This window comes from Egretta garzetta, unplaced genomic scaffold (assembly GCF_000687185.1).
Source record: "Egretta garzetta isolate BGI_Z169 unplaced genomic scaffold, ASM68718v1 scaffold447, whole genome shotgun sequence".
Taxonomy (NCBI): domain Eukaryota; kingdom Metazoa; phylum Chordata; class Aves; order Pelecaniformes; family Ardeidae; genus Egretta; species Egretta garzetta.
Window position 1 is genome coordinate 2,528,368 of NW_009260397.1, and position 26,279 is coordinate 2,554,646.

Genomic DNA, 26,279 nt, shown 5'->3' on the forward strand with positions numbered 1-26,279 from the left:
CAATGCCCCAGTTGGTCTTTTCCAGGCAGCTTTGTTTGTCAACAAGGTGAGGAATTTCAGGCTAATACCATTTACCTGTTTAACCCTTTTTTAGGCTAGGAATAAATGCTGTGTGTAAAATATGGTAAAAATTATCATGATATCCAAACAGACGTTAGTGTACCTTGGGAGCTGTGGGAATATATTCTGCTTTCTTTGGGACGTCTTTAGCGGACATCATAAGCAGCAACAGGTACCAGTCATTTCTAAAATAGTGTTGAACCTTTCTTCTATCTAAAAGTTGGCACGAAAGCATTTGGAGAATGTACGGTTTGTGTGTTGCAGAACACAGAGGATACCAAGGTTTTTAGGTAATTTATACCCTCAATCTCAGTGTTTAACCCCAGTAGCTGGTTAAATGCATGGAACTGTCATCTCTGGATTAGCGCTAGAGGGCAGCAGCATTCCACTTTCTTACACTTGAGGTTGTATCATTGGGAAAAAAAATGATTAAAAAAATCATTACAGCATGTAACGATCAATCTGTTCTACAAATATTTTCTGCTTGCTCAGAAAATGACAGTATGGAGTATTTTCTTTGCAATGTGATTTGATCTCTCATCTGGAGGAAGGTTGTTCATTTTGCTTGCATTACAGAGTACTGGTATGTTTTCTGTCCATGTTGATGTGCTGTTATTTTCGGTGCCCAGCTTTATTTAGTTTTTATATAGCTATTTAATGAAACTTAGCCTTGGAGCAGCAGTGCCATTGATATTTATTCTTCTTAGGCTTGGCAGCAGGTGTTGGCATGAATTCAAACTAAAGTCTTGAGGGAGATCAGCAGAGGTCTTCAGGGATATTGGCTTCCACCCTAAGGAAAAGATATTCCTCTTTCTGTGCAGTTGCATTAGTCCTGTTAACATGAATGAAGATTTTGTCCATGTTTTGGGAAATAGTGTAGCGTTTTCAACGTTTCAAATCCAATTGTGTATATATGTTTTGTGAAGCTTAGAAATGTCACTTTTCAGAACTGCCTACACATTGCAGGCTCTGAATGCCGTACATCCAGACTTCGCAAGCGTTCAGGAAGTCTGCTGTCAGAGAACCAGTGAGCTCCCTCCCACGCAGAATGCCACTCTTGGCAGCTTTTGCTTCATTTCTCTAGTCCCTGTTATCCATTTACATATATTAATAGGACAGTGGTTCTTTGCGGCCTGTACATAAGAAATTGTTGGATATCTAAGTTTAAAAAGAGGCTCTGCTTTTAGAACTGTGTGAGAAACCCTTGGTGAGCCTTAGCAAAGTCAGTGCAGCTCCATTCATTGGGCCCTGCACAATTTTTAGTACTGCATTTGAGGCTCATAGAATAGAATGAGCCATTTCTGGTATACCTGAGCTTTTCATGAAAGCAGTTCCTGGCTGAGCCATCTGGTTGGATTAAAGTTCCAGTGTAGCAATTACATGTTCCATCTGTTTGTATTGCCTTTGTATCATACCAGGCTGCCCTGTGGGATTTGGTCCTGCCAGTGCTAACGAATCCAACTGGGTGTGTTAGCAGGATTAGTAAGACCCTGAGAATTGTAGTCATCTCTGTTTCTGATTCACACTTCTCTTCAGATTTGATTCTTCTGTTAAGAGTACCGTTAGTCCTGTCACCGGTCTTCATTTTTGAACATCAGGCAGCATGGATATGGAGAATGTATGCTCTGTGCTCAGCATGAATGTGTGTACGCACACACGCACATGCTGTGTGTAATTAGGCTGCCTGGTCTGTTCTCCGAGTATGGTACAAAGAAGTAGGTATGGTGACATACCTAAGAAAGCAGGAGATTTGATTTCATACTCCCTTAGAAAGTAACTTCAATGTATTAATTAAATCTACATTTCTGAGTTTGTTAGCTAATGTATTAGAGGCTTCTTGAAAACTTCTGCCACCAAAACAGATTCTGGCGATTTTTGTTTTAAACTAATTAATAAAGTTTGGTGTCAATGCTTTGTCACTGTATTTTCTTATGATGTGAACAAGGAAAGTGAAATGCATCTTTGGGTGATAGGAGAGAAAACTGTTAAGTGACATATTCAGCCGAGATGGTTGCATATTTATATTTAGTCGTATCCCTGTACCTTACCTGTGGTGTTCAGTGACCTTTCCTAACAAGACAACATGGAGAAGTTGTCAGGACAGGATCTCTGTACTTTTGCAGGTGGCTTTCTTGCCACCCGGACCAGCCCAGCTTGGAAAGGGGGAGTTCAATCTGTAATCAATAGAGATTAGCTGATTGTGATGGTTTTGCATTGGTCTTTTTTATTTGGTAATATTTTGTCTCATTTTGGCTGCAAAGTAGAGGACAAAGCAGAAGACAGAGAAGGATAAATAAAGCTGTCAAGAATAAGCACATGATGGAAGTCTGATTTTTTTGAAACATGATTTAGGAAATTGTTCTTGAAGAGTTAGCTGACAATTTTACAGTATTGAATGATCTTGTAGTTCTTAATGTTTCAAGAGAGGGATGAACATGACTGTGTGCTGAGAGCTTGTACTAAAAGGATCTGCTTCTTGCTGTTGAATGTAAAAAGATCCATTTCTGGTAGGCTGCTGCATGCAGTGTACCCGGGGGAGAAAAAAAAACACCCCATGCCAGAAGGGTTTTTCTCTCCAGTGTTGATAATGGCTGCGGTAAATTCCTGAAAACAGTGTTAGCTGGAGGAGACACCTGAAAATTTAGCGTCTGAATGTGTCTTGCCCCAGAGGTTCTAAAGGAGCTGTGGTATTTTTTTTTGGTTGTATGTATGTGTGTTTTCAATATCTAGTTGTTCTGGTAAAAATCAGTGGTACGGTTTCCTTTGCTAATCGTAGCAGAACAAAGCGGCCGGTTCATGTGAAGTGCCACCTTGTCATATGATAAATGCAGCTTCCAGAAGACTGGTGTTCCAGTTTTCCCCCTGCGCAGACTACCAAACTACCGGTACATCGTCAAAGCAGCACTGGGGGCAGTTTACAAGGGCACACAGAGCACCGGCCTGCAGATACAGGCAGGGGTCTTGTGAGCCTTCAAGTAATTAAGTGCCTAACTCCTGCTCACATCAGTTAGGTCTTATCCTCTTTAGATGAGTTTGTAAGTCTGATTCCAAGGTGAATTTTTAACTGCTTAGATGGCTTTGTGAACTTGATCCTTCAGTGAACAATGTCCTGCGATCTGTGGTGATTTTCTTTTATTGGTTGATATATTTGGGAGTCATGAAATAGATTGTTACAAACCTGTCGTACTTTGAAGATCTGGGGTGAGTGAAAGAAAGACAAGCAGGCAGTCTTTTAACAGTTCTCCTACCGATTCCTGTCCTTATTCCTTGCTTGAATTGAGATTTGCATTTAGCATCCAGTGGGGTTTCCTACTGTATCAGTTAATTTCATTGTTTTCATTGTTTTAACTTGTTTTTCTCTTTGTCCCTAGGGTGTACTGGACAGATTTTCCCAAATTCAGCCTAAGCTCATCTTCTCTGTTGAAGCTGTTATATACAATGGCAAAGAACATAAGCACTTGGAAAAGCTGCTTAGTGTGGTAAAAGGTATTTCACTGCATACCATCTAGTCTTGGTTATGTTCTTCTAAAAGCCTGCACTGCCACTAAAAGTGACATTTTTGACTGCTTGTTGCTGTCCTTCCTCCTTTACAGTATCTCTGTGGCCACTCAGAATTTCATAACTGGTTTGAGTAAAAATTAACTGGTCTTTTGTGTAATTCTAACAGTCTTTTTTAGCTTAAATATATCATCATAAATTAGTCAGCAGTATAAGTAGGGGAACAGGGACTGATGACATGGGGGTTTTTTAAGCCCAAGTGAAGCGCTGCTGAAGACAAATGAAGAAGTATTACAGCACTACAGCTTGCAGATTTACACATGTATTTTTAAAAGGCTGGCAATACTGAGGAAATTGTATCTTAGGTAACAATTTAATCTTTTGGGGTTTCTTAAAATTTAAAACCATATCCAATACTCAGTGCACCAGAATTATTTCTGTTACTTAGTGCATTACACTGTACATTCCAATCGGACAGGAAAGACCTTTGGTTTATGTAACTGAATGTAGGAAGTAATTTTTTTCTTTTTTCTTCCAGGGCTTCCAGATATAAAAAAAGTGGTGGTGATTCCATATATCTTCTCAAGAGAAACCATAGATATTTCTAAGATTCCAAACAGGTAATGGGAGCTTTTGAGCTGTGACTGCCTTAACTAGGGATGAGACGGGTGCTGGTAGCTATTAAAACTGCCTGACTTCTTGAACTTGCAAAAGCTAGGATTTAGCCAAATGTCTTAATGAGGGTCCAGGTTCATACTGAAAATAGTAGTATGTTACTGCAGATGTTTTGCTTCTACAAAACCACTGTTGGTATTAATGGTTCTCAAATTAAGGCAAAATTCAATAGCATATAGCAGGGAGAAGAGAGTGGCTTCTAGAAATGAACAATTAAGTGACATTTTTAGAGATAATTTGTTTTGCTTATTTACTGGTCTGGATTATGTATGTTAGATACCTTTTGGAAATGGTTGAGTTCCAAACTTTGTGTTGAGGGTCAGATTGTTCTAGTGTGCTTTGAGCTGTTAAGGCTGGCAGCTGATCATACTCAAACAGAGTAGAAAGACTAAGAATAAAAGTAATACATATAGTTTCAGTATAGAGTTTACTGTAAAAGAACCATTAGATACAGAAGTAATCTTACATATGGCCTGGGGTAATGCTTTAAAAAAAAAATTGAAATGTTCCTTTATTCTCCTCTTATGCAGTGTCTTTTTAGAAGACTTCCTTGCCACTGGGAAAGGAGACCAGGCCCCCCAGCTGGAGTTTGAACAGCTGCCTTTCAGTCATCCTCTCTTTATCATGTATTCATCAGGCACAACAGGGGCACCAAAATGCATGGTTCATTCAGCAGGGGTAGGTTTTCCCTCCTGGAGCTGCAATATCTATGTATAACTACCTGGGTTATATTTTTCCTTTAACAGTATCTCATCATAATGTACTTTAAGGATGAAATGATTGCTGACAGTTTTTCAGTAACTTGCAATAAAACTTTCTGTACGTGACTGAAAGCAAATATGGATTAATAAGGATATGAAATAATTTGGTTTAGAGACTGGTATGGAGACCTTTCAGAGATTTCAGCTAATTCCTGGGAGCAAGTGTCTGTCAGAGAAGCACTTGAACTGGCCCAACTGGTAGCTGTAGAAAAAAGGCCAAAGAGCTTGAACTGAGTGCTTGGAACTGATTTTTGGACACTGTCAAGTTGAGGCACATAGGGAGGTTGCAGATTTTATTATCTAGAATTTTAATATCTTTTATCTTTACTCCATAAGTTTATCAGTTGAAAGCATGCCATCCTTGTCAGTCTTTTTTTAAGGAAGGAGGCCAGAAGGTTATCTGTCTCTTTGGGTGTAGGTTTTGCTTTGTACAGAAGTTTTGCTTTTGGCAGTGTCTTGCTATGACTAAAAGCATATACGATGTTACTGCCAAAATCACCCGTGCTCACATCCTTTCCATTTACTATTCATGTTCTAAAAGTTGTTCTAGGCAACTTATTAAAGTTCAGGAAGTGACTCCAGCAGGCAGGCATAGTGTTGAAACTTTAACTCTACTATTAGTGTAGTCCTTAATAGAAGGCAGGGCTTTTTCCCCTCAATACAGGCAGAATGTGTTGTCTAGCACATTTGTACCAACTTGTGTAAATTAAACTGCACAATTATTAGCCAGTGGCCATTGGTTCTGCTATTTGCTCCGAAAGTCAGGGTGAACATCTTGCGAGACTGGCTATAGAATTGTCTAGGTAGCCTGAGGGCAAGATCACTTTCATGTTACGCCCATAGTGTGTATGTTCTTGCCTCTCTGGACTGAAAGATTTGGCCACAGACAAATCCCATGCTGCCTGTAAACACTCTGCTTTATATATTATCAATAGGAGATCATACCAAGTAGTGTGTGACATATAAAATGGTCCCTTTGGGACACAAATCCTATGTTTGTAAAGAAGAAAAGAGGAGGTCTATTTTGAAGTTTGACAGCTGTTTTGAAGCTGTGCTGCCTTTAGACTGGTTAAGTACGTGCAAAGATGGATTAGCAAAAATAGGACAGGTGTTGTTCAGTGATGCATGATAAACAGCAGGGAGATGAAAAACAGATGTAGATCAGACAACAGGACTTTTCTCTATTGCAAAGTTCTCTCTCTTCCAATGTTATCTGTATGGCTGCTTAGCTTGTTCTTAATCGTGCCTCTGCTCTCCATCATACAGAGCTACCTTAAGAGTTTAGGTACAGACTACTCATCCTTGCTGGGGAGGAGAGGATGTGATTTCCTGAATAGGGTATCTTATTTATGAGGACTCTGTGTTCTCACTGAGCAGCTCTGTAGGTCCTGTATTGCAGATTTTTTTTTTTTTTTTGCTAACACCTCTGGCTTAAAAGCAAATTGTTGCATCAGAGGCTTCCTTGGTTTGCATGCTTTGTATGTGTCAATTTGAATAGGGCCTACAGTCAAATCCAGGCAAAGAAATTCTTAGATGTCGTCTGCACACTTGATTGTGTTCCTCTCTTTGTTCTTGGCTTAATCTTATTTCCACTGTAATTAATAGGAAGATTCTCATAGATTTCAACAAAAGCAGAATTATCCCATGGTCTTTGTCTCATTTTCCAGCCTCAGATTAACCAAAGTTTGGTTATGATAGTTAAAAATGCAAGAAGAGATGATATTTCAGTAAGGACATTTCAATTACTGCTTATTTGCAGTGCACTTCAATGCTGTTTTGTTACTGTACTGATCTTATGGATGCTAAAAGGCAGCTTACTTTAAATTCACAACTGTTTACCTAATTCTGCAGTATGTTTCCGGTCTGTTTCCTCTGCACATACTCTGTTCTCTTGACACACAGTGAAATAGCATATGTAAAAAATGAAGCCAGGTCATGGGAGTTGATTTAAAAAGTAGAGCCTCAGAGGGAGTAAGATTCTTCTCATCTTAGAAGTAAAGCTGTATTGTATTGAACACTGTGTGCTGTTACTGGAAAAAAAATAATGAGTAATTGTTATTCTGAAGTCCTGAAAATGTTGGTTCAGCTTCTTACCTCATTCATACAGGCCCCTTTTCAGTTATTCCATATTCCCAACTGTCTAAGGAGAGAATTTTTTTGGTAAAATCCTGATCAGTTCATTTCTATCCATCGTTAAGGACTTGCAAGACCTGGTCTTAAATAGCTATGCTGCTACAGACATCTTGTGTTAATTGTAGGCAAATTGCTCTGAGGATTTTTCATGCTTGGACTCTTTCTCAACGCTGTGTCGAGAACACTGCTGGTTTGAGACCAGGACCCGCGGCCATGAGTAGCTGCTTGCTCTCAGCTATGTAACCACTTAGCACTGGTCCCTTATGTGCCGATAGTTTGGTTCAGGAGCAGCAGTGCCTACTGATTTTTTGACACTCCAGATGCTCAGCACTTTATCGGCCGTATGTTAAGCCCAATGAAGACAAGCAGACCAGTAAGTTTTTATCAGCTACCAGATCTGTCTCATGAAATGCTAAATGCTTAGGACTTATTTATAGGACTTGTATGACCCTCACCACAAACAAGTCCTATAAAAGATCTTGAGAGAGCATCTTAGGCTGTTAGCTCTTTAGAACAGCTTTGCCTTCTACCACAATACCTTTGTTCCCAGACTGAGAGTTACCAGATTTTGCAGGGGAATAGTTTGTAGCCTCTACCTAAAGTCATTGTTAAAAAAAATTCCTTTGGGTTCCAAAACTGTGGAATAGCAACAACTAAATGGAAGAAAAAGAAAACTAACATTTATTTTAATGAATCTGACTTTTAATTTCACTATGTGTGGCTCTTTCAGATTCTCCTGCAGAGGCAATGTGCTTACTTGTGTAAGTGGAATAATTATGTTAACACCTGCAATTCTTCTGGCAACCTTAATTGTTAAAGTTATGCAGCATTCCTAAATCCTGATTTTTTTTTTTTTTTTAGTATTTTTTAAATGTATATAATGGTAGCTATAGCTAGGTGGCAGCATTGTGACAGCTTAGTGTATTCAGCCAGTAGCAGGTGAATTCAGACCTGGTTCCTTTGAGTTGCAAAGAGAATCAGATTGAGCACTTTATTTTTATTTAATGCTTTCTGCCTTTTCTCCCAAAGCATGTGCCAGTTTTATGACTCTCCTTTTTCATTTCAAATGTTTATCTGTAATCTGTTTTCTTTCAGCATAAATCTTGTTTCACGCTTAGGAGGTTCTTAATAGTTCCACTATAACTCCTTGCATAAATGCAAAAACCATCTTTATTTTAAGATCAACCACATTAGTTTGTCACTGCAGCGAAGTGACTTAGTGAAGTAGCTTGTAGATTTATTCTAATAAGTTGTGCTTTAATGATGATCAGAAGGGTACTTCAGTAGCATTTCCAACAAAAGAGAAAAGGAAGTAATGTATTTAATGACATTATTGTTCATATTGATGCTTTGAGCAGTGAGATTTTTCACATTGCTAGTCACTGCAATGCTTACAAGAGATGTGTATAGTTAAGTCTTTTGTCTCCTAGATGTTAATAGACAAGATAGTTTGGATAAACAGTGTTAACGTATAACAGCTGCTGCAGTTTATAGCAGCCCTAGGTCCTTCGTTCCTCCCAGTTGCCTAGATATACTGAAAATGAAACTCTGTCAAAGGGCTTATCCTGGAAAATCTGACTGGTAAAAGCATGCTGTTAAAATTATAGCCTGCATGGAGTACTCTGCAACTCTGATGGCTGGGCAGAATTGGAACTGAAGGAAGTTATTTATTCCATGGATTACAAGTGATGTGCAGTGGGAATTGCTGTGGTCTAATGAGAGAGGCTGAAAAGTTACGTGAGAAAATGGAGAATGCAATTGCTGCTGCTGCAGCTAGGCCCTGGGATTTACTTCAGCTGTGGTTAAAAGGAAATACTTGCCTGTAATCCTGGCGTACATCCTGCAAAGGATTGACAATGTTAGGTTTTTTAAAGTCTTAATGTGCTGTCAGTTTTGCTTTTCATTTATGTGAACTTGTATTTTTTTTTCCACTATGTTTTTTTCAGGGTACGCTAATACAGCATCTGAAGGAACACGTTCTTCATGGCAACATGACCAGCAATGACATTATTATGTACTATACAACGGCAAGTGTGGTTTATTAAGGCATTTCAAAAAACACTTTAATATATGTTTCTTTTAAAGATGGGAGAGCTTTTCCTACAAATCCACAAGTAAATTTTTGTGGTTTTAATTCTTGTTCTGCAAGGGATTGTCCTACTTAACTGAATTTTAAAAAAATCAGGTGGGATAATAAAATGCAACAGAGACCTTTCTGATAAAGGTCAGACCCATGCTAAATGTTTCTGATGTAATTAGTGAGGAAAATGGATTGATTTTTACAGTCTCTTAGGTTTATTAACCTAACTGCCTCATCAATATCACCTGCAAAACAGGCTCCACCTTCCTGAATCATGCAAGGCTTGACCATACTGAAGATGAGAATTCCTGTTATGTCTTTGTTTTTGTGGGGAGGAAAGAAGCTACACAACTCTAAGTTTAATAAAGGAAAGGGAATAAAACTGAATTATGTAGGAGTTCAGTTATGTGGTGGGTTTTTTTCTAATGCTGTGGTAAAGAAAATTATTCCAAAGTCTTCTATTACTGTAAAGGTTTGAGAAGGCTTTGCCTTTCCTCATGAGTTCCTTTCTGAACTTTAACTCTACCAGTCAATTTGTAATATCTCCATGGAGGAATCATTGTAATTAGCTTGTCCTGAAGTTGTCCTGTCTCTTGCTCTCTTGTGCTTTCTCTTTCTCGTGCTTTAAAGGGGTGTGTGTATAGGGAGGTATGGAATCCCCATCTCATTAGGTATTTGTAAGGATAAGTTGGATGAACATCTGTCAAGAATATGTAGCTGGTCCAGTTTTGGGACAGGTGAGAGGATGAACAGTGCTCCTGCCTTATTTTTTGATTCCTAAATAATAGTTATACTTAATCAGCAGAGGTGGGCATAAACTCAAGTGCTGGTTTAACAGTTTCTTAAAGCAGGAAAACTTTGAGCAAGGAAAGCAGAGGGGAAGATGGCACCTCTTGCATAAGGGCAGGGAGCATGCTTTGGTCCAGATGATTCTGCCAATTGCTACACCTGCTAGTTGCCTGTAGCTCCTCTACCAGCATATGACAGCAAGCAACACTTCTGATCCTGTGATAGAGTTGCCAGAAAAGCAGGCAGCTAGCTGACAAAGATAGAAACTAATGTAGGTATTTTCTCTTTTCCAGACTGGTTGGATGATGTGGAATTGGTTAGTGACTGCACTTGCTACTGGAGCTTCGGTGGTCCTGTATGATGGATCTCCTCTAATTCCATCACCAAATGTGGTCTGGGACTTGACTGACAGACTAGGGTATGTAAACAAGATTAAATGGAAGGGTAATGGTGTTTTCTCCTGTTACGATGACCACATACAAGCAACCTCATTAAAGGTGTCATTCCCTTGGTCGGAAACTAGTGTGTAGCATGACATAGTTTATCTTTTGTCTTGGCCTTGAGTGGAACAACTTTTTAAAATTTTGTACTAAAACAGTCTTTGAGAGAGAGCAGAAGAGACAAAGAGCTGATTGTTTCAAATTTGAGTCAAGTATTCGGATTCCAAGCAAACAAAGACTTTTGGTTCAATAGTCAGTTTTCAAGAGCAGCCTTTTCAAAAGGCAGTAATTGGGAGCAATCTGAAGAGTAATTTCTGAGCACACTCAGAACTTAGAAAATAAGAATCCTTTATTTCAAGCAGCTCAACATAAGACTCAATATAGCACTTTGACTTAAAAAAATAAATTGACTGGAAAGGTTCAGCAAGGGTTGCTTATATTTTCATATTTTGTTTTTTAATCTATAATGCCTAATTCTCCCTGTCAAGCTGTTTGTTAACTGTTTATACAGTTCTTTGTGCCTAAAAATGCTCACAGTGCCCTCTCTTGAAGCCTAGAGAAATGGCAGGTATTGGATAAACAGCTGTAAAATCCTGTGGTGGTATTTAGCTTTGTACACTGGTTAAACTTTGATTATTTTTTCTGTAACTTCCCTGTTTTGCCAACTGGATGCAAGGAGTAGATCTGAATGATATTACTAGTAAAATAATGAGTGTCATTTAGAGTTGATAATTAAAACTATTTAATTTGTGGTAGAAAGTGGATGGCAAAAGATTCACTTTCTGACTCCTGATAATTAATAATTTAAACTTCATTCTGTCTTTTGTGACATGTAATATTTAAACACTGACATTTTGTCTCTGGCTATTACAATTGAAGGTTAATGCCTAGTCAGAATGCTTCCAGTAGAAAAAAAACCCACTAAACAAACTCACAAACTTAAGGACATACCCCCCCCCCCAGCCCCCAGTAGAAAAACAGGCAAAAATTTAGAATTGAGAAATAACACAGCTTATTTTTAAGCATTGTTTCTACATGCCAAAAGTAAGTGAAGATAACTGAAATGTGTCTGCATGTCTCACTTTTGTAATCTGGTGCTAAAAGCGGTGGCCATCTGTGTGGTACTTCATAACGCAGTCTGTTCCCAACTCAGTCATATGTTACATATTTAAAAAAAAAAAACTTCAACATGTTAAGACTACCTTACTTCTCTGAAGAGGTACCATACTTTCCTTCAGATAGCATATTCTTATAGTATCATCGAGGTATCTAATACTGCATGACAAGAATTACTTAAGTGGACATCAATTAAAGATCTGTTCAAGTGAACTGTATTTAGTCACCATCCGCCAATTATATAGCATTTGGAAGGAAGGACATAATAGGAGACTAGGCTCTATGTGTGCTGTAGAGGAAGTGTCAAAGAGCTTAAAAATAAACGGAGAAGCATTACGTATTCGAACTATAAAATAAGCAATAATTTGAAACATGGAAGGAAAGTCAGATATTACACAAGAGTAAAAATAGTTCATGTGATTGTGGTACATGATTAACTGGAGGAGCAGTATACTTCCATGGGCGCTCTCAGTGCTGTTCCCAAGTACCTGATAAATTGCTCTATGCACCAATGTGTTTGTGCAAATAGCCTGTCCTTGTCCTTACCCAAGAGGTGGCAGCCTCTCGGTAACTGTCATCCACCTAAATGGCAAAGGAAGACAACCCCTTTTGATAGTGTTAAAATAGCCCTTTCTGTTTCAGTAACTGCATTATTATCTACCTTCCATCTCACTGTTGGAGTAAAAGCAAAGATAACAGGATCTGATTTAAGTTCTCCTGATGTATGTATTGTCCATGTTCTGTGCACTTAGACTGTATCCCTTAACCTTATCTGTCTCTATGCATTTTCTTGAGGGAGTTTATTGCTGTAATATAAAACGAATTAGCAGAAGGCAGGGAAGAGGATTTCCTGAAAGTCAGCAGAAACATTTAAACTAGCACTTCCATTGATAGAGTAGGGGAGGGGTAGAGCTTTCATTTCAAGTTTTAATTATGTTGTATTGGAGAGCTCTAAATATACTTTCTGCAAGGGTGGAATTCAATTGTTCAGTTAGCTAGGCCAAACTTCATGTTCAGGCAGGCGCCTGCAACTCAGACTTTCATCAGTGGAAACTGAACAGTTACCTATGAGAAAGTCCCTGGCTGTTGTCTTAAGAATAAAATATTCTTTGGTAAACTGTGCCCTGAAATGGCAAAATTCTTATATGTGTAAGAGTGTAACAAGGCAGCAGTTTTGTATTAAACAACTTAGTGGCAATTGTGGCCCATTAATGAAGTAAATGTTGTAATATTTTGTGATGTCTTTGGAGTGTTTTGCAGTTATGAATTCCTGTAAATGAAAATGAATGTTTTCAATGAGGTGTGAAAGCTTTGCTTAATATTTAAAGGTGGAATTAAAAGTTTCAAAGCTGCAGAAACGACATGTGATCTGACTAATTTTGATTGCTCAAAAGGATGTGTCTTGCAGTTAGAAAGCTTTAAGAGACTGCATTGCTTGACTAATCAATGTACAGAATGTGTACAGCCTCTGCTTACTGCAGAGGGAATCACAGGTCTTTAGAATCTTAGCATATTTAAATATGCAAAGCATTTTAACTTTCTTTCCCTCTAGGATCACCATCCTTGGAACGGGTGCGAAGTGGCTGGCTGTGCTAGAAGAGAAAAATTTAAAACCATGTAAGCTTCAAAAAGCTATTGAATCCCTTCTATCCTCCCTCCTGCCTTTCCTCTCCAGGTTCTGGCCCTGTATCTTGTCACAAAGTCCTTTATGTAATTATTCTGGATTGTAGTGAAAAATAGTTACAAACTCTTGTAAAAATTCTACCTCAATCTATTTTGTTGATTTCCTCCTTTTAAGGTGAAACACACAATCTTCAAACACTCCACACTATACTGTCTACAGGATCACCGCTGAAATCTCAAAGCTATGAGTATGTCTACAAACACATAAAAAGCAGTGTCCTCCTGGGATCCATTTCAGGTGATGCTTTTATGCCGCATTCATCTTACTAATTCTGTTCATTGCCGGTGCGTTTCCTTCTTGCTTGTTTGCTGCTGTGTATTTGGGAAGTTTAAGCCTTGGATCATTCGGGCTTGGTTATAGTTAAACTGGAATTAATTGTCTTTTTAGTGCAGAGATTTTCTGCGTAGTTCAGTGTGCAATAATGAAGTGCGTATGCTCAAAGGCTTTTAGGTGGAATGTTTCTGACATGGTGGATGTTTTGGTTTTTCCCTTTTTTTTTAAGCAGGTTCTTTTTTTTTTGACTGGCTGTCCTTAGGGGTAGCAGGGTGAGATCAAGAAAAGAGTCTATTAACCTACAGAACTTACTGTTCTGCAAATAGCTGACTTCAGCAGAAAATACCTCTTGGAGAGGTTTTTCCATGTTCCCATTTAAATTCTTTTGTGCCAAGTAATTGGCACTGCAGACAGATTTTCTGTAAATTATATAATTAGAGAAATATCAAGCCCACATACTGTGCAGTTTGTTGTGAAGAGTGCTAGTTGAGGCAACTTCTATTCACATAAGGTCCACCACAGAACTCCTCATTCTGCTTTGTAATGAGAACTGACTTTTTCAAAGGGCTTTTTAACTCAGTTTAGTTTGATTTTTAAAGTTTGATTATTCTGCTACTGAAGTCACCTCTGACTCTGGTCTGAATCTTGAACTTGCTACTGTAGACATTAATAGTCTCAAATGCAGAAGACTATTTTTGAGTAAAGCTAACAGGATTGATTTGTATCTTACAGTTCTACTTCCCTGAAGTCATAGAAAGACAATAAATATTCCACTTAAGTAAGCACTTTGACAGTATCTATTTTTATTAAGATAACTGTTCATCCTATAGGCATGGTTCCCCCCAGCCTTTGTGCTAATGAGAATAAGGTATAAAAGCTAAGTAAATATTGAGTGGAATAGATTGACTGCTTAGTTTAAACTAAGGAAAACAAATAAGAAAACATTTCTCAATGGTCTTAAATATCTAAATCCATAAACTAGGGCCTCTTTATTTTCTCATTCTTATGTAAATGGAAACTTCCTTAAAAGAGATTAAAGAAACTGTTGGAAGAGGAAAAGTTATGCCTTAAATATCTCTGCATGAAGGGCGTACACATATAAAAAGACACACAAAGAAAGAAACGAAACCTTTTTTTAAGTCACATAACATCCTAGATAATACTGACTGTATATTCTGTGCTGCTTAATGTGGATCAGAAGCATTTGGCAAAGGTGGCAGCTTACTGTTCTCTAAAACAGTTTTGCTTTTTCCAAAAAGTACTGTATATTCTAATAGACTTTTTTTATTGTAGGTGGGACAGATATAATTTCGTGTTTCATGGGTCAGAATGTTACAATTCCAGTTTACAAAGGAGAAATTCAGGCCAGAAATCTTGGAATGGCTGTAGAAGCATGGAATGATGAAGGTAACTGTTACCCAAAATACTATGTACACTTGGGAAATACAGTAGTTGTATGACCTTATACTTCGGTCATCGGATGGGTAAACAGCTGTAAATGGGTGATTCCACTTTGGAAACATGTTCTGCGAAACCTAGGTCTGGATCCCTTTGATCTGGATTGTACAGGATATCAATGTGTAAAAAGCCCCTCCTTTTCCATTACTCTGATAAAGCACATCAGGCCAAATTCTAGCCTCTAGTGTGCATGCTAATTAGCTATGTTGCTGTGGCTGCCAGGCTGGCTTCACCCTGTGGTGTAACATTCCTGAAGTTACTGAGGTTAAAATAGGGATGAGTTTAAGAATTGAACAAAAGCCGTTAAGTCACAGCTCATATCTGAATCAGCATCTGGCATGTAAGTAGTAATTGTAGATGCTATTTGCTTTGGTACTCAATGGTTTACAGAAGGGAAATGCAGAAAATATCTCTTTGTAAACAGGAAAACCAGTTTGGGGTGAAAGCGGAGAGCTGGTTTGTACCAAGCCTATTCCCTGTCAGCCTACGCACTTCTGGAACGATGAGAATGGAAACAAATACAGGAAGGCTTATTTTTCAAAATTCCCAGGTATGTAATGCTTTGGATACTGCTCAAACTGACCAAGGATATAGATTGTATTGCTGCTCTTAGGAAGGTACAGGTTTATTCTTGCCCAGTGATAGGCAGGTGCAGCTTTGAATCTAGATTTCCAGGGTGAGAACTCCATGGCATGTTTCATAATATCTCACTCTGTTTTCTAGTGCTTTGTTTCAAATATGGATCCAAATCAGTTTAATAAGGATCTCTGGAAAGCTCCAATCCTATTTTGCTCCTGCTCTCATTAGGCAGATATGACTGTAACAGTCTGATGATCTGTAATGCGGATATAGACTGCTTCACATGAGTGTGAAATGAAAGTGCTGAATAGGTCAGGGAGCATTCCTCCATTAATGAGTGCTACTGCACCTCTGCCAGACTGCTCCTACCTAGCCAGAGGAGTGAATCCTAAGGGAGAGGTGCTGACCTGCTACCTCATTAGCACGAGGTTTAAGTATATGCTGCCTCAGACATGCATATTCTGTGTTCATACAGTCTTCCAGTGGTGGTAAGAGTAAAGGAACAGGTACTGTGGGCCAGATGCTTTCTTCCTAATAATTGTTGAGGACTCTGCTCATCCAGAGCTTTTGCTGACGTGGTACAGCGATGCTGAAGTCCCTGCTGCCTACTGGGCAGGGACTTTTATAGGAGCAGGACCTCAAGTTGCTTCTTTTCGGAGACAGAAGCTTTTTTCTAAGTAGCAGCAATACAGAGTGGATTCAGTCAGGACGCACAGCAGGAGAAAATTGAGGGAATGTGGAAGTTGCAGTCTGCATGTAAACCTGACAAAAATAAATGGGGGGGGAAATCTGTGTGACAGTTGTTCGACTGAAATCACTGGTCCAGAGGTTCTGTCTGAAACCCCTTTTCTGTTTTCCCTTGTAAATGGGTTTAAGGTTGTAACAGTTAAGTTAGGAAAAGGTCTGATAAGCACATACATGTGCAAAAAATGGAGGTTTGTTTTTTTTTTTTTTTTAGAAAAATTTGAGTAGAATTGGCTTGTATTTCTGTTTGTGGCAGGCTTCTGTAGTGGTATCAATCTTAAAATACAAAAGTTACTCCAGTTCTGAGAAGTGAAATCTAATTTTACATTAACACAAGTCAAGAACATTAAGCACATAAGCTCCCTAGGGAATTGTTGAAACCTATTGTGCAAGCCCAGAAAGCTTCTTGCACAGAATTGTACGTCGTAAAAGTAGTGGATAGTTACCTTTGTGGAAGATTCTTCCAGTTTCTTCAGTGTCACGTTCAGAGCAGCTATTCATCTAGTTCCTAAAAGATGGTGTGTAGTCAGGCAAACAAGCAATCAGAAGATAACCTAGGGTTTGATCCCAATAAGCGAGCTACTCTTGTGTGTTAGCTCTTTGTAGTAAATGCAAGGTGGATTGTTTGCTTAGTTAAGTACTGCTACATTTGCTGTGGGTAGGTCTCAAAGCATATCTGTTATGTTATATTTTTGTATGCATTTTACTAAGTTACGTCAGTTGAGTTACATACATGTCTGCTGTGACTGGATGAATAAGGAATCAGCTGTTTAACCTCTGTCACTGCCTGACAGGTGTTTGGGCCCACGGTGATTACTGCAAAATTAATCCCAAAACAGGAGGAATTGTCATGCTGGGTCGCAGGTACAGTATTTTGGTGAAAATGTTCTAAGTAAACAAGTGTTAAAATTTGCAAACTTCACCTTAGAGCATAATGTACATGATTATCCATCAGGCCTGTTAGCTTTATATTCACTTTGTGAAATCCAGTATTGTAGATTTCAACCCCTAAATTAACCAGAGCAGCTGGATTGGAGGGAAGAGAGCCCATTTCAAAGTTCTATCCCACTTTTGTGTATGTGAACACAAGACTCTATTGGACTTGGTTTTGTGTTCCATGGTTTATAATGATCATCTGTAAGAGTTCAAATTGAGAGTGCAGCACATGGTGGTGAATCAGGAAACTTGTCTTCTGGTCTTGGCTTTGCCATTGACTTGCTTTACAGCAAAACTTAATTACAGAAGGTCAGGTATTAAGTTGTGCTTGTGTTAGCGATTGTAGACATTCCAGATGACAACTGTGGCTAAATTTTCTGCTTGCATTTAAAAGTTGCTGTTTGAAACAAAGTTGAGTGAATGCCTCGAAGCTGTGTCTGGCATTGTCACAAATAGACCTACTCAACAGACATACAGTGTGAGGCTGCTATATATGAAACGCAAGTTCCAGCTATAAGAGACTGGAAAGTAATGATATGCAACTGAAATATGGAGTACTACAAAGATTCTTGGTCTGTTTTGTCATCAGTAGTATTTGTAGGCAACTGGAAAGGGGAGGGACTAGGAAAGGTGAATGAATAATGTTGAGGTTCTCTGTACTACTTCATTCTAATGAGCAAAATGCCTTTTTGAATCAAATTCTTTTAAAATTCTGTTTCTAATGTGGCTGCATATTCACTGCATGAAATGTAGAGAGACTTGGTTAATTGCATCACTTTTTCTCTTTTCATCAAACTCTAATCACATTTTAATGCTTTGTTTTATTTGTGTGTGATTTTCAGTGATGGTACATTAAATCCAAATGGAGTCAGATTCGGAAGTTCTGAAATCTATAACATAGGTATGAAATCAACTTTCCACCTCTTTCAGCTATGACATTGTTGCCTTAAATCTGAAATGTAAGCATTATAAAGGTGTTTGGAAGGATTAAGTAATAAAAGACCTGCCATTCCTTAAATGAAAGACAGTACATAGCATATTAGCATTAATAGTAAAATTCTGTTTTGTAGACTTGAAATTGGTTGCTCTCCTGAAGTATCAGTAGGACTGGAGATGAGTTCTTCATAAGGTGTTGCTTTCATATAATAATGCCTTGCAGACTAATTATATCATGCAGATTTATAAGAGAATACCCAACTTCTAAGGCTTTTCTTTTTTCCCCCCCAAGACAAACTCTTGACACTGGTTTTATTGTATCTTTCCTAATAATTAGATTAAGTTCTTGAGCTTGTGCTTCTTATTTCAAAGAAGGTCTGTCTTGTGGAAGGTGGTGAATCTGCCAGCAAAGGTGCTAATCTGAGACTTAAGGACCTGTTGTGCCTCCTTGTTTTTGTGTGATCAGGCATGTTTTCTGTCTGTGCAGCAATGGGGATGGATAACAGCAATGTTACCTGTTCCAAAAGTTGTAGCAAATTTTTTTTGTCCTGGGCCTAAAACCTGGATTTTCACCTGAGCAGGAATTAAAATGTCAGAGCACCCAGGGGGGAAGCTCACTGCAGAATAACCTAGCCAGGACATCTGTTTTGCCTTTGCAGCTCTAGGGGAGGTGATACTTCTTTTGGTGCAACCACAAAAAAAGGTGCATCCAGAATAATATACAAATGCAAGTGCTAATAGGGACTCTTCCTTTATTTTCAGTTGAAGCCTTTGAGGAGGTTTCCGATAGCCTCTGCGTCCCTCAGTACAACAAAGATGGGGAGGAGAGGGTGATACTCTTCCTGAAGATGGCATTAAACCATGCGTTCAGCGAGGATCTGGTGAAAAGGATTCGAGATGCAATACGTATAGCGCTTTCTGCCAGGCATGTTCCAAGCCTCATTCTAGAAACCAAAGGCATTCCGGTATGTCATGAAAAATGCTGCCTACTTTTTTCTTTGTCACCTTGAATAGTAATTAAGGAGCAGTTGTCATTGCTCTTCAAACCCACATGCATGGAAATTTTAGCATCTCAAAAGTGTATTCGAGCTTTATAAATAGTTTGTCTATGTTGCCTAGCAACATCATTTCATCTCCTTTTCAGCTAAGCATGTTTTTGTTTTTTAACAATACCTAAAAATGCCCATTTGCAGTTTATAAATGTGTTGCGTTCTCAGTAATATATACTTAAGCCTTTTAAAGGAAAATATTAAAAAGGTAATTTAACTTTAGCTTTTCTGACTACCCATAAGCTTATTTTGTTTTTGTTTTCCTGTTTCAAATGACATTCTTATGAAAGCTGAGAGCACTGAACAAATTTATAAAATAATTTTGTAAACCATTTCACTTTTATGTCTGTTTAGCCACTTAAATGTAGCTCTATCACTGTCTTAACTGTAGCAGTAACTAAAATAATATCTCTGTGCTTGTTAGAGAGGAGGGGAGAGAAATGTGTATAGCTAAAGGTTCTGCATGCTCAGTCTCATGGAGCTGCGTTACTCTGCAGTGCTCTTCCTTGCTGTGTGAACTCTTTAGCTGGAATGCCTGCTTTTTATAGCCCCCTCTGATGCTGGAGTGTCCTCAACCGCTCTGTGAGCAGCAGAATGGGGGGGCAGAGTGTAGTCTCAAATCCATTTGCACGTAGACTTGAATCTGTCTAGAGAAAAGGCTTGAGACTTCAGACCATTTGTTTGATATTCTGATATTCATTTACTGCCAATTGAGGTTTCTATATGAAAGTGATCCATGGCTGAGGACTGCCAGCCTCTATAGAGCACATAGTGATCTGGTTCTGATCTATTGAGTTAATTCTGTTTCAGGGCACTGCTGGCAAATAAGACTTGGCTCAAAATGTCATCTTTGCATGAGTGTAAAATCCCCTGTACCTGTTAAATGGTGAAGTCTAGGTTTTCTGGGCTACAACTTAAGTTCAACACTTCATGCAGAAGCTGTAAACCGTGTAAATCACCTGAACGTACAGCACGAAGTAGATGGCAGTGAGGTGTTTGTGATGGGCTGCCCCTCAGGAAAGCCTGCTTAGATCATTAATCAGTTCACACTTTGACTGAATTTACAATTGAGTGAATTTTAATTACCTTTCAGGTAAATATGCCAGCGTTAAAGTGATCAAAGCTGTCTCCCATCTTTCTTTGAAAGTTTTGCTTGGAAGGAAAACCTCTTTCTACTCTGCTACTTTTATAAGTTTATTTGAATCCTCACCTGAAAATACAATCTCATCCTGACTGTATACTGACACTGTATACTGGTAGAAATCGTATAGCTGTGTTGAAGTGATTAGGACTTCAGTAATACAAAGCATGGTTTTTAATGAGATGGTGTTAAAAACCATACTGCAAACTCTTAGTGTGAATCTAGTCCTGTCCTGACTAGATAATCTTTGTGGTAATCACCCACAAGGGGTTTACTTATTAAAGTAAACAAATTTGATTTAGTATGAAGATCAATATTGTAAGACTGTATTGAATTGAGGATTATTTAGCTGACTCTGAAAGATCTCTAATGAAAAGTGGTGGTGCCCAGAGTTCAGGAGTGTCAGTGGCTTTGGAGGCCAGGAGCAACCTGGGTTCCTTGACCCAGCTGATTCGGTAGTAAAGCAAATGTGGTTTCTAGTCCCAGAGCAGACAGACAAGACCCAGGAGGTATTTGGAGGTCAGCTTTTCAAAGTTGCCATCCCCCAAAACTACTTAGTGGTATCAGCCCAAGGAAGATGGTATTAAAGCCTTGGTGCCTATAGAAGCAGAGATCATAATCTAAAATGGGCCTGATGGTTCCTGTTAACATTGGAGTAGTTCTTCCTTACCGCGCTTTCCTAGTCAGAAATTAGTGGTCTATACCAAAGAGAAGAATTAGGGTTTTTTCTGCAACGTCCTAACTTTTAGAGTAACACAATATAATAGTTTGTGTGATTCGTAAGTGGAGGTGAAGCCTCTGTTTTTTATGGTTTGCTCAGTGTTTGTTTGCCCTATTAGGAAAAGACTGTCCATTGAAGATAGAGCAGTCATGGTTTTCTTCTCCCAAAGCCCAATGGAGTTGGGCTTTGTTTGAGCCCACCCTTAAAAAATTAAAAATTGTTTGAAAATTGGATGTGTCAGAACATAAAATGTTGAAGATTTTTACTGTTTGTACCATGGTTGTGGTCAGGTTTCCTTGCTTTAAGTTGGAGTTTGCTCAGGCTCTCACAGTATTACCAGACAGGAATAATAAACTAAAATCACTTATAAACTCTTCTTTGAATTCCACTTACTTTTCAAGTGATGTTCAGAAGAAACATTCTGGTGCCTCAAGTGTAACAGAGAAGGGAAGACATTGTGATAAATTTTGATTGAGTTCTGGGATTGGTGGAGGGTTTCATGAATATTTCCATAAAGCTACTAAATGAAAAGTGTAATTTTATCATTGCTGGTTTTGTTTTTCAGTATACGATAAATGGGAAAAAAGTGGAAGTAGCTGTGAAGCAAATAATTGCAGGGAAAGAAGTTGAGCAGCGGGGAGCTTTCTCAAACCCAGAGACTTTGGACCTGTACCAAAATATTCCTGAGCTTCAGAACTTCTGAAGTCACTTGTTTGTTTTTTTTCATCTGTTTTTGTTCTGTGTTTGTTTTGTATATACCAATACTGTATGTAAAGAAAAAGCTCTATTTAATACCAGTGGTTCTTTTGAAAGAAAAAAATATTTCATTAAGTGCATTATGAAAGGCTTGGGTAAAGCTTAGCTCCCTTTTATTGGTTACATATGCCATATGTCTTGGAGTTTTTTTCCAGCCTGGAAGGAGGAACCTGCCTGCTTTGATTTTTATATATATGAGTATATCTTTTCTGGTTAGATTTGCATCAGCAGCCCATCAAATGGGAGCACCAGTAGCATAAGTTACAGCTGCAAGTAGAGTATTTCCTTCATAAAATGTTCGCTTTCCTTTTTTTTTAGACTGGATTTTTAGCAGCACTTTTTCAATCCATGCGTTTGTCACCTGTAAAGAATAGACAGTGATTTTAACTACTTGACGTGAGCGTTCTATATGTAGTGTGCATTTAAATGTTTTTATAAAGCCAAGTCATAAGGCACTAAACCCATTTGACTTGACTCAGAATAATTTCAGTCTTGAAATATCTCACGGTACCCTTGAAGGTAATTGCTGCTTCATTTTGTGATGTAACCTTGCTGTTTTAAGCTTTTAGTTGATAGACTTCTGGGGGTTCAGAAGGTGAGGGAGCAACCACCTCCTCCTTATTCCTGGTGTAACTCCAGGTTACTGCCATGGAATTTACTGTCATTACTCTGGATTAACATCATTGCAGTTGAAGACAGCATTTTGCTTCCTTGCTTTGAAGTTCTTTATTGGCTGTAAGGCAACAATCCTGTGTTACGTTAGCTGAAGAATTCCAGTGTGTTCGTTTATTAAAAGCTGATGGGTTTTGTAACTTTTTTTACTAAATCTCATGTTGAAAGTGAAAGACTAAAATGTTTTCTAGCTTGGTATCCTTCCAGTTTATAAAGGGAAAAATACTGCAATGAGCATACTAAAACAGTAAAATGGAAGCACTAAAGCATTGTTTTGTTTTTCATAAAATATAGTTGCAGTAGTTGTACTGAATGTCTGGCATTCAGTATCTCCTGCACTATTTGAATTTTGTGGGTTAAGTATTTAATGTATTAAAATCATGGATGTCCTTACGATTGTGTTGAATGCATTCAGCACCGATAAAGTTAATTAAAATAAATTGATTCTTTATATATTTGTTTCAACTTTCACTCAGTTATTGTCTTATTTTTATTTTCCTCTTGATTGGGTGTCATGGAATCATTTTTAGCTTAATTTGTTACTGATTTTAATGGTTTTAATCCAAGTCCACCCCACTATAAAATTATCATTCTCTGAAAGTTTTATCCTGTTTTCTTATGCAGAGCCCAGGACAAGTGAAACATTGCTGCTAGTTATCTATGCATGGTTAGCTCGTTGAGAAGGTCGCAGGTGAACAGGAGTAGAAGTGTGCTGAAAATGTGCCTTCTGTCAGTACAGTAAGAAGTTGTAGGTTGTGATATGTTAATGCTGCTAAAAGGGATACATCTGTGCACTGAAGGGTGTGTACTCCGTTACTTAGGGCAAAATCTAGATGCTCATGTTTAGCTGCAGCAGTTTATTGTACGTTTCTTCCACTCTGTGATAGATCTCAGCTCACTCGCTCCAGTAAGCTGAAAGCTGTTGCAGAATGTCAAATATTGCTGCTAATAATTCAGTAAGAGTGAAACTGCCTATAAATGCAGCTGAGGAGTAGCCCTCTCAGGTGGTCTGTGACTGAATCAAAAGAACACAGTCATTGTGGACACCAGTTCCACATTCGCTGCAGGGATGCAGAAATGCCTCATTAGCAAATGAGGCTTTAAATGAGCTGGTCTCTATTTGACTTTCTGAACTGTACTGAGTTAGACAATACACCATGCTGGCGTGATAAATGTGATAATATAAATACGAAGCACCCATTAGAAAAGTATAAAAATGAGCTATCTGGCTGCCAATAACCTATGATTAAAAGTACTTTTAAATTCCTTTCCCCTCTGGCATGCTATATATAAATTTTACATTAACTGTGACTTTGTATTCATTAAAACTTCATTATATTGTTCTTTAATTCATGCAAAATGTCTGGAGTTTACAAAGCCCACAGATCCTTATTAATAAGTAATTTGGGGATATTTCATTAATTAAAGATAGTTTAGAAGCACAGATACATTAAGGACATATACAATGCCTAGAGGCTGCTTTTTTAATCCTTTATCCTGCTGGAAACACTGTGGGAAGTTTTGTTAACGGATCTAATTTGATCTCTTGCAAATGTCAGATGTTGCAAAGCTTTTCCCAGACTATAGTTAAAAACAAAAAAGTAGATGTATTTATATATTGAACTATGTACTTTATAGCTGGTTTCAAGGATCCGAGTTTCAGAAGTGCTGGACACTGACAGCTCATGGAAGTCCAGGAAGGAGAGGTAAGTGGGTACTTGCATTAGTCTGTGAAATGACTTGCACTGGAAAGGAGGCTGTGGCAGAGCTGGGAACACTGTCCAGATGTCCTGAGTCCAACTCCAAATCCTGTCCTCCCAAGGAACCAGCTTACACTAAAGGTAAGCAAAGATAAATGCAAGTGACCCATTCCTTTGGATACTGCCATGGAGCTGTGAACATGGCGCTACTCCATCAAAATATCACTGGCATGAAAGCAGGGAGCTGAAGTCATCACAGTTTGCAAAGGGAAGAGCAGAGGGGTAGTTTTATTCCTGCTTCCCATCCTTGATTATAAATTAGCTGTATTCTGTCCAGGGCTTGGGCATAGCGTAATTGTGGTCAGATGTGGTTTCAAGGGCTCCTTGCAGCCTGGTGGCATCCAAATGCTTGGCTACAACGAGAAGGTCTGGCATGGTAGTGCAGCTCCTGATACCCCAGTGTGAGCTGCAGGAGATCCCGCGAGTACCGTAGCACTCTGGTGCTCCGAAGGTGCAAGCTGGGTAACCCTGGCAGTGTGTCTGAGCGGATGGCGTGCTGATCTTCCTCGGGTGGTTTTCATCCAGAAAGCCTTGACGCCTTAGAGTGTCAGTGTGTAACGAGTTGTACCTTGTCATCTGTAGCCCCCTTCATCTTTGTTGCCTATTTATAACTTGGGGTTCGAAGTGTTTTGGCTGGAAAGTTACATACGCAGATTTTAGCCGCATGCAAATAGAACTAGTTCTGGAAACTGCTTTAAGCCTCTGACATAAATGTTCAACAGCAAGGCAATTCAGAGCAGAGGTACTTCAGGCTAGGTGCTTTTCTCACTCACTCTTCGGCAAATTTGAGAGTGACTGTTGAATTATGTGATGGATTCAGCCCATTTGCCCTTGACTCATCGAGAGACATAGTTTTATCACTCCCCTTTTAGAAATGTGCTATTGTCAGCTCCTGTTAGAGCAGGTACCTCCCCCTCCCACTACCTTATGATTTCAATTAATTTCCCTGGTTAGTAGTGGTTCTCAAAGAAATAAAATGAGCTGGTACACAACAGCCCAAGCAGGGCATAGCTGATAAAATTGTTTATTATGTGCAAGAGGAATTGGTTGTGTGAATTACTTATTCAGTGATTTTAAAAACACAGGTAATTGCCTGATGGAATGCAACTTCCCTAGGGCCATTATTGTCTTTCAGTTTAATGCATACATATTTAAAAGGATATCATTTACAAGGCAGAGCAGTCAGTCACACAGGTAAATGGGTGTTAAAATAATATTTAAAATGCATCAGTAAGGAGTACCAGTTCTTGAGACAAAACTGTAGGGTTTTGGTCTGAGGAAAACTGGTGTCTTTAGGGAATGCTCTGGCAGGGAAATGGTGTTCAAGTGGATCTTTGTGGAAGCCGTTTGGGAATGATCTTCCCCAGGTCACATCCCTGGATACAAGTGCTGCTATAGTCTTCATGTTGGTAAGCGCTGCTTCAGCTGGCACACACCAGGGTTTAGGTGTGGCTAAATATCAAGTTATTTAATATCTTCCTTGGCAGTGTGTGAATCTTGGGTGCTCAACAGGCTGTTGAGGGAGGAGAAGGTTCGTGGATAGTGAGTACTTCTGCCAACGTGCGAGACCTTTGGAGAAGGCTGGTGGTGGACCGCAGTGCAGGAGGGGCACAAGATCAGGCCTTTAGATTCTGTGATTTGTCTCCTTGGTGCTCAGAGGTCCAAGAGCTTGGGTGAGGTGGGAAAGACATGTTTGTCAACTAATGTATTTGAAATTGCCCGAGGTGCTCATGCTTGGGTCAGAGCGTCAAACAGACATTGATTTGGAAGAAGTATTGTTTTGAATAATGCTTCATTTCTCTGTTTCTGCACTTCCCCTTCTCCTCGTGGGTCACTTTATTGAGCACGTAACCTCTGTCCACCTTTGAGACTCTGATCAGAGACGTTTCAGTACACGTGAAGGCTTTGGTCCTCCTACAGGTGATCTTTGGAGCTCTGCGTCGAGCCATTTCTCCACTTAAACCTTTTAGCTCATTGCTGGTTTCCTGAGGTGTCTGTCTATTGGCTGGATCTTGTGT

The 26,279-nt window shown here is 38.9% G+C and overlaps 1 protein-coding gene across 1 annotated transcript in view; it reads left to right on the forward strand.

Annotated features, from left to right (window-relative positions):
• The window catches only part of AACS (acetoacetyl-CoA synthetase), a 39,129-nt gene extending 17,353 nt beyond the window's left edge, over positions 1-21,776 (forward strand). The window contains exons 6-18 of the mRNA XM_009643171.2: positions 3,432-3,546; positions 4,097-4,178; positions 4,764-4,911; positions 9,074-9,154; positions 10,290-10,414; positions 13,105-13,169; positions 13,351-13,473; positions 14,803-14,916; positions 15,392-15,517; positions 17,085-17,154; positions 18,069-18,127; positions 18,925-19,127; positions 21,639-21,776. Of these exons, the coding sequence (XP_009641466.1) occupies positions 3,432-3,546; positions 4,097-4,178; positions 4,764-4,911; positions 9,074-9,154; positions 10,290-10,414; positions 13,105-13,169; positions 13,351-13,473; positions 14,803-14,916; positions 15,392-15,517; positions 17,085-17,154; positions 18,069-18,127; positions 18,925-19,127; positions 21,639-21,776 (1,449 nt within the window). The remainder of the gene's footprint in view (positions 1-3,431; positions 3,547-4,096; positions 4,179-4,763; positions 4,912-9,073; positions 9,155-10,289; positions 10,415-13,104; positions 13,170-13,350; positions 13,474-14,802; positions 14,917-15,391; positions 15,518-17,084; positions 17,155-18,068; positions 18,128-18,924; positions 19,128-21,638) is intronic.
• The last annotated feature ends 4,503 nt before the right edge of the window (positions 21,777-26,279 follow it).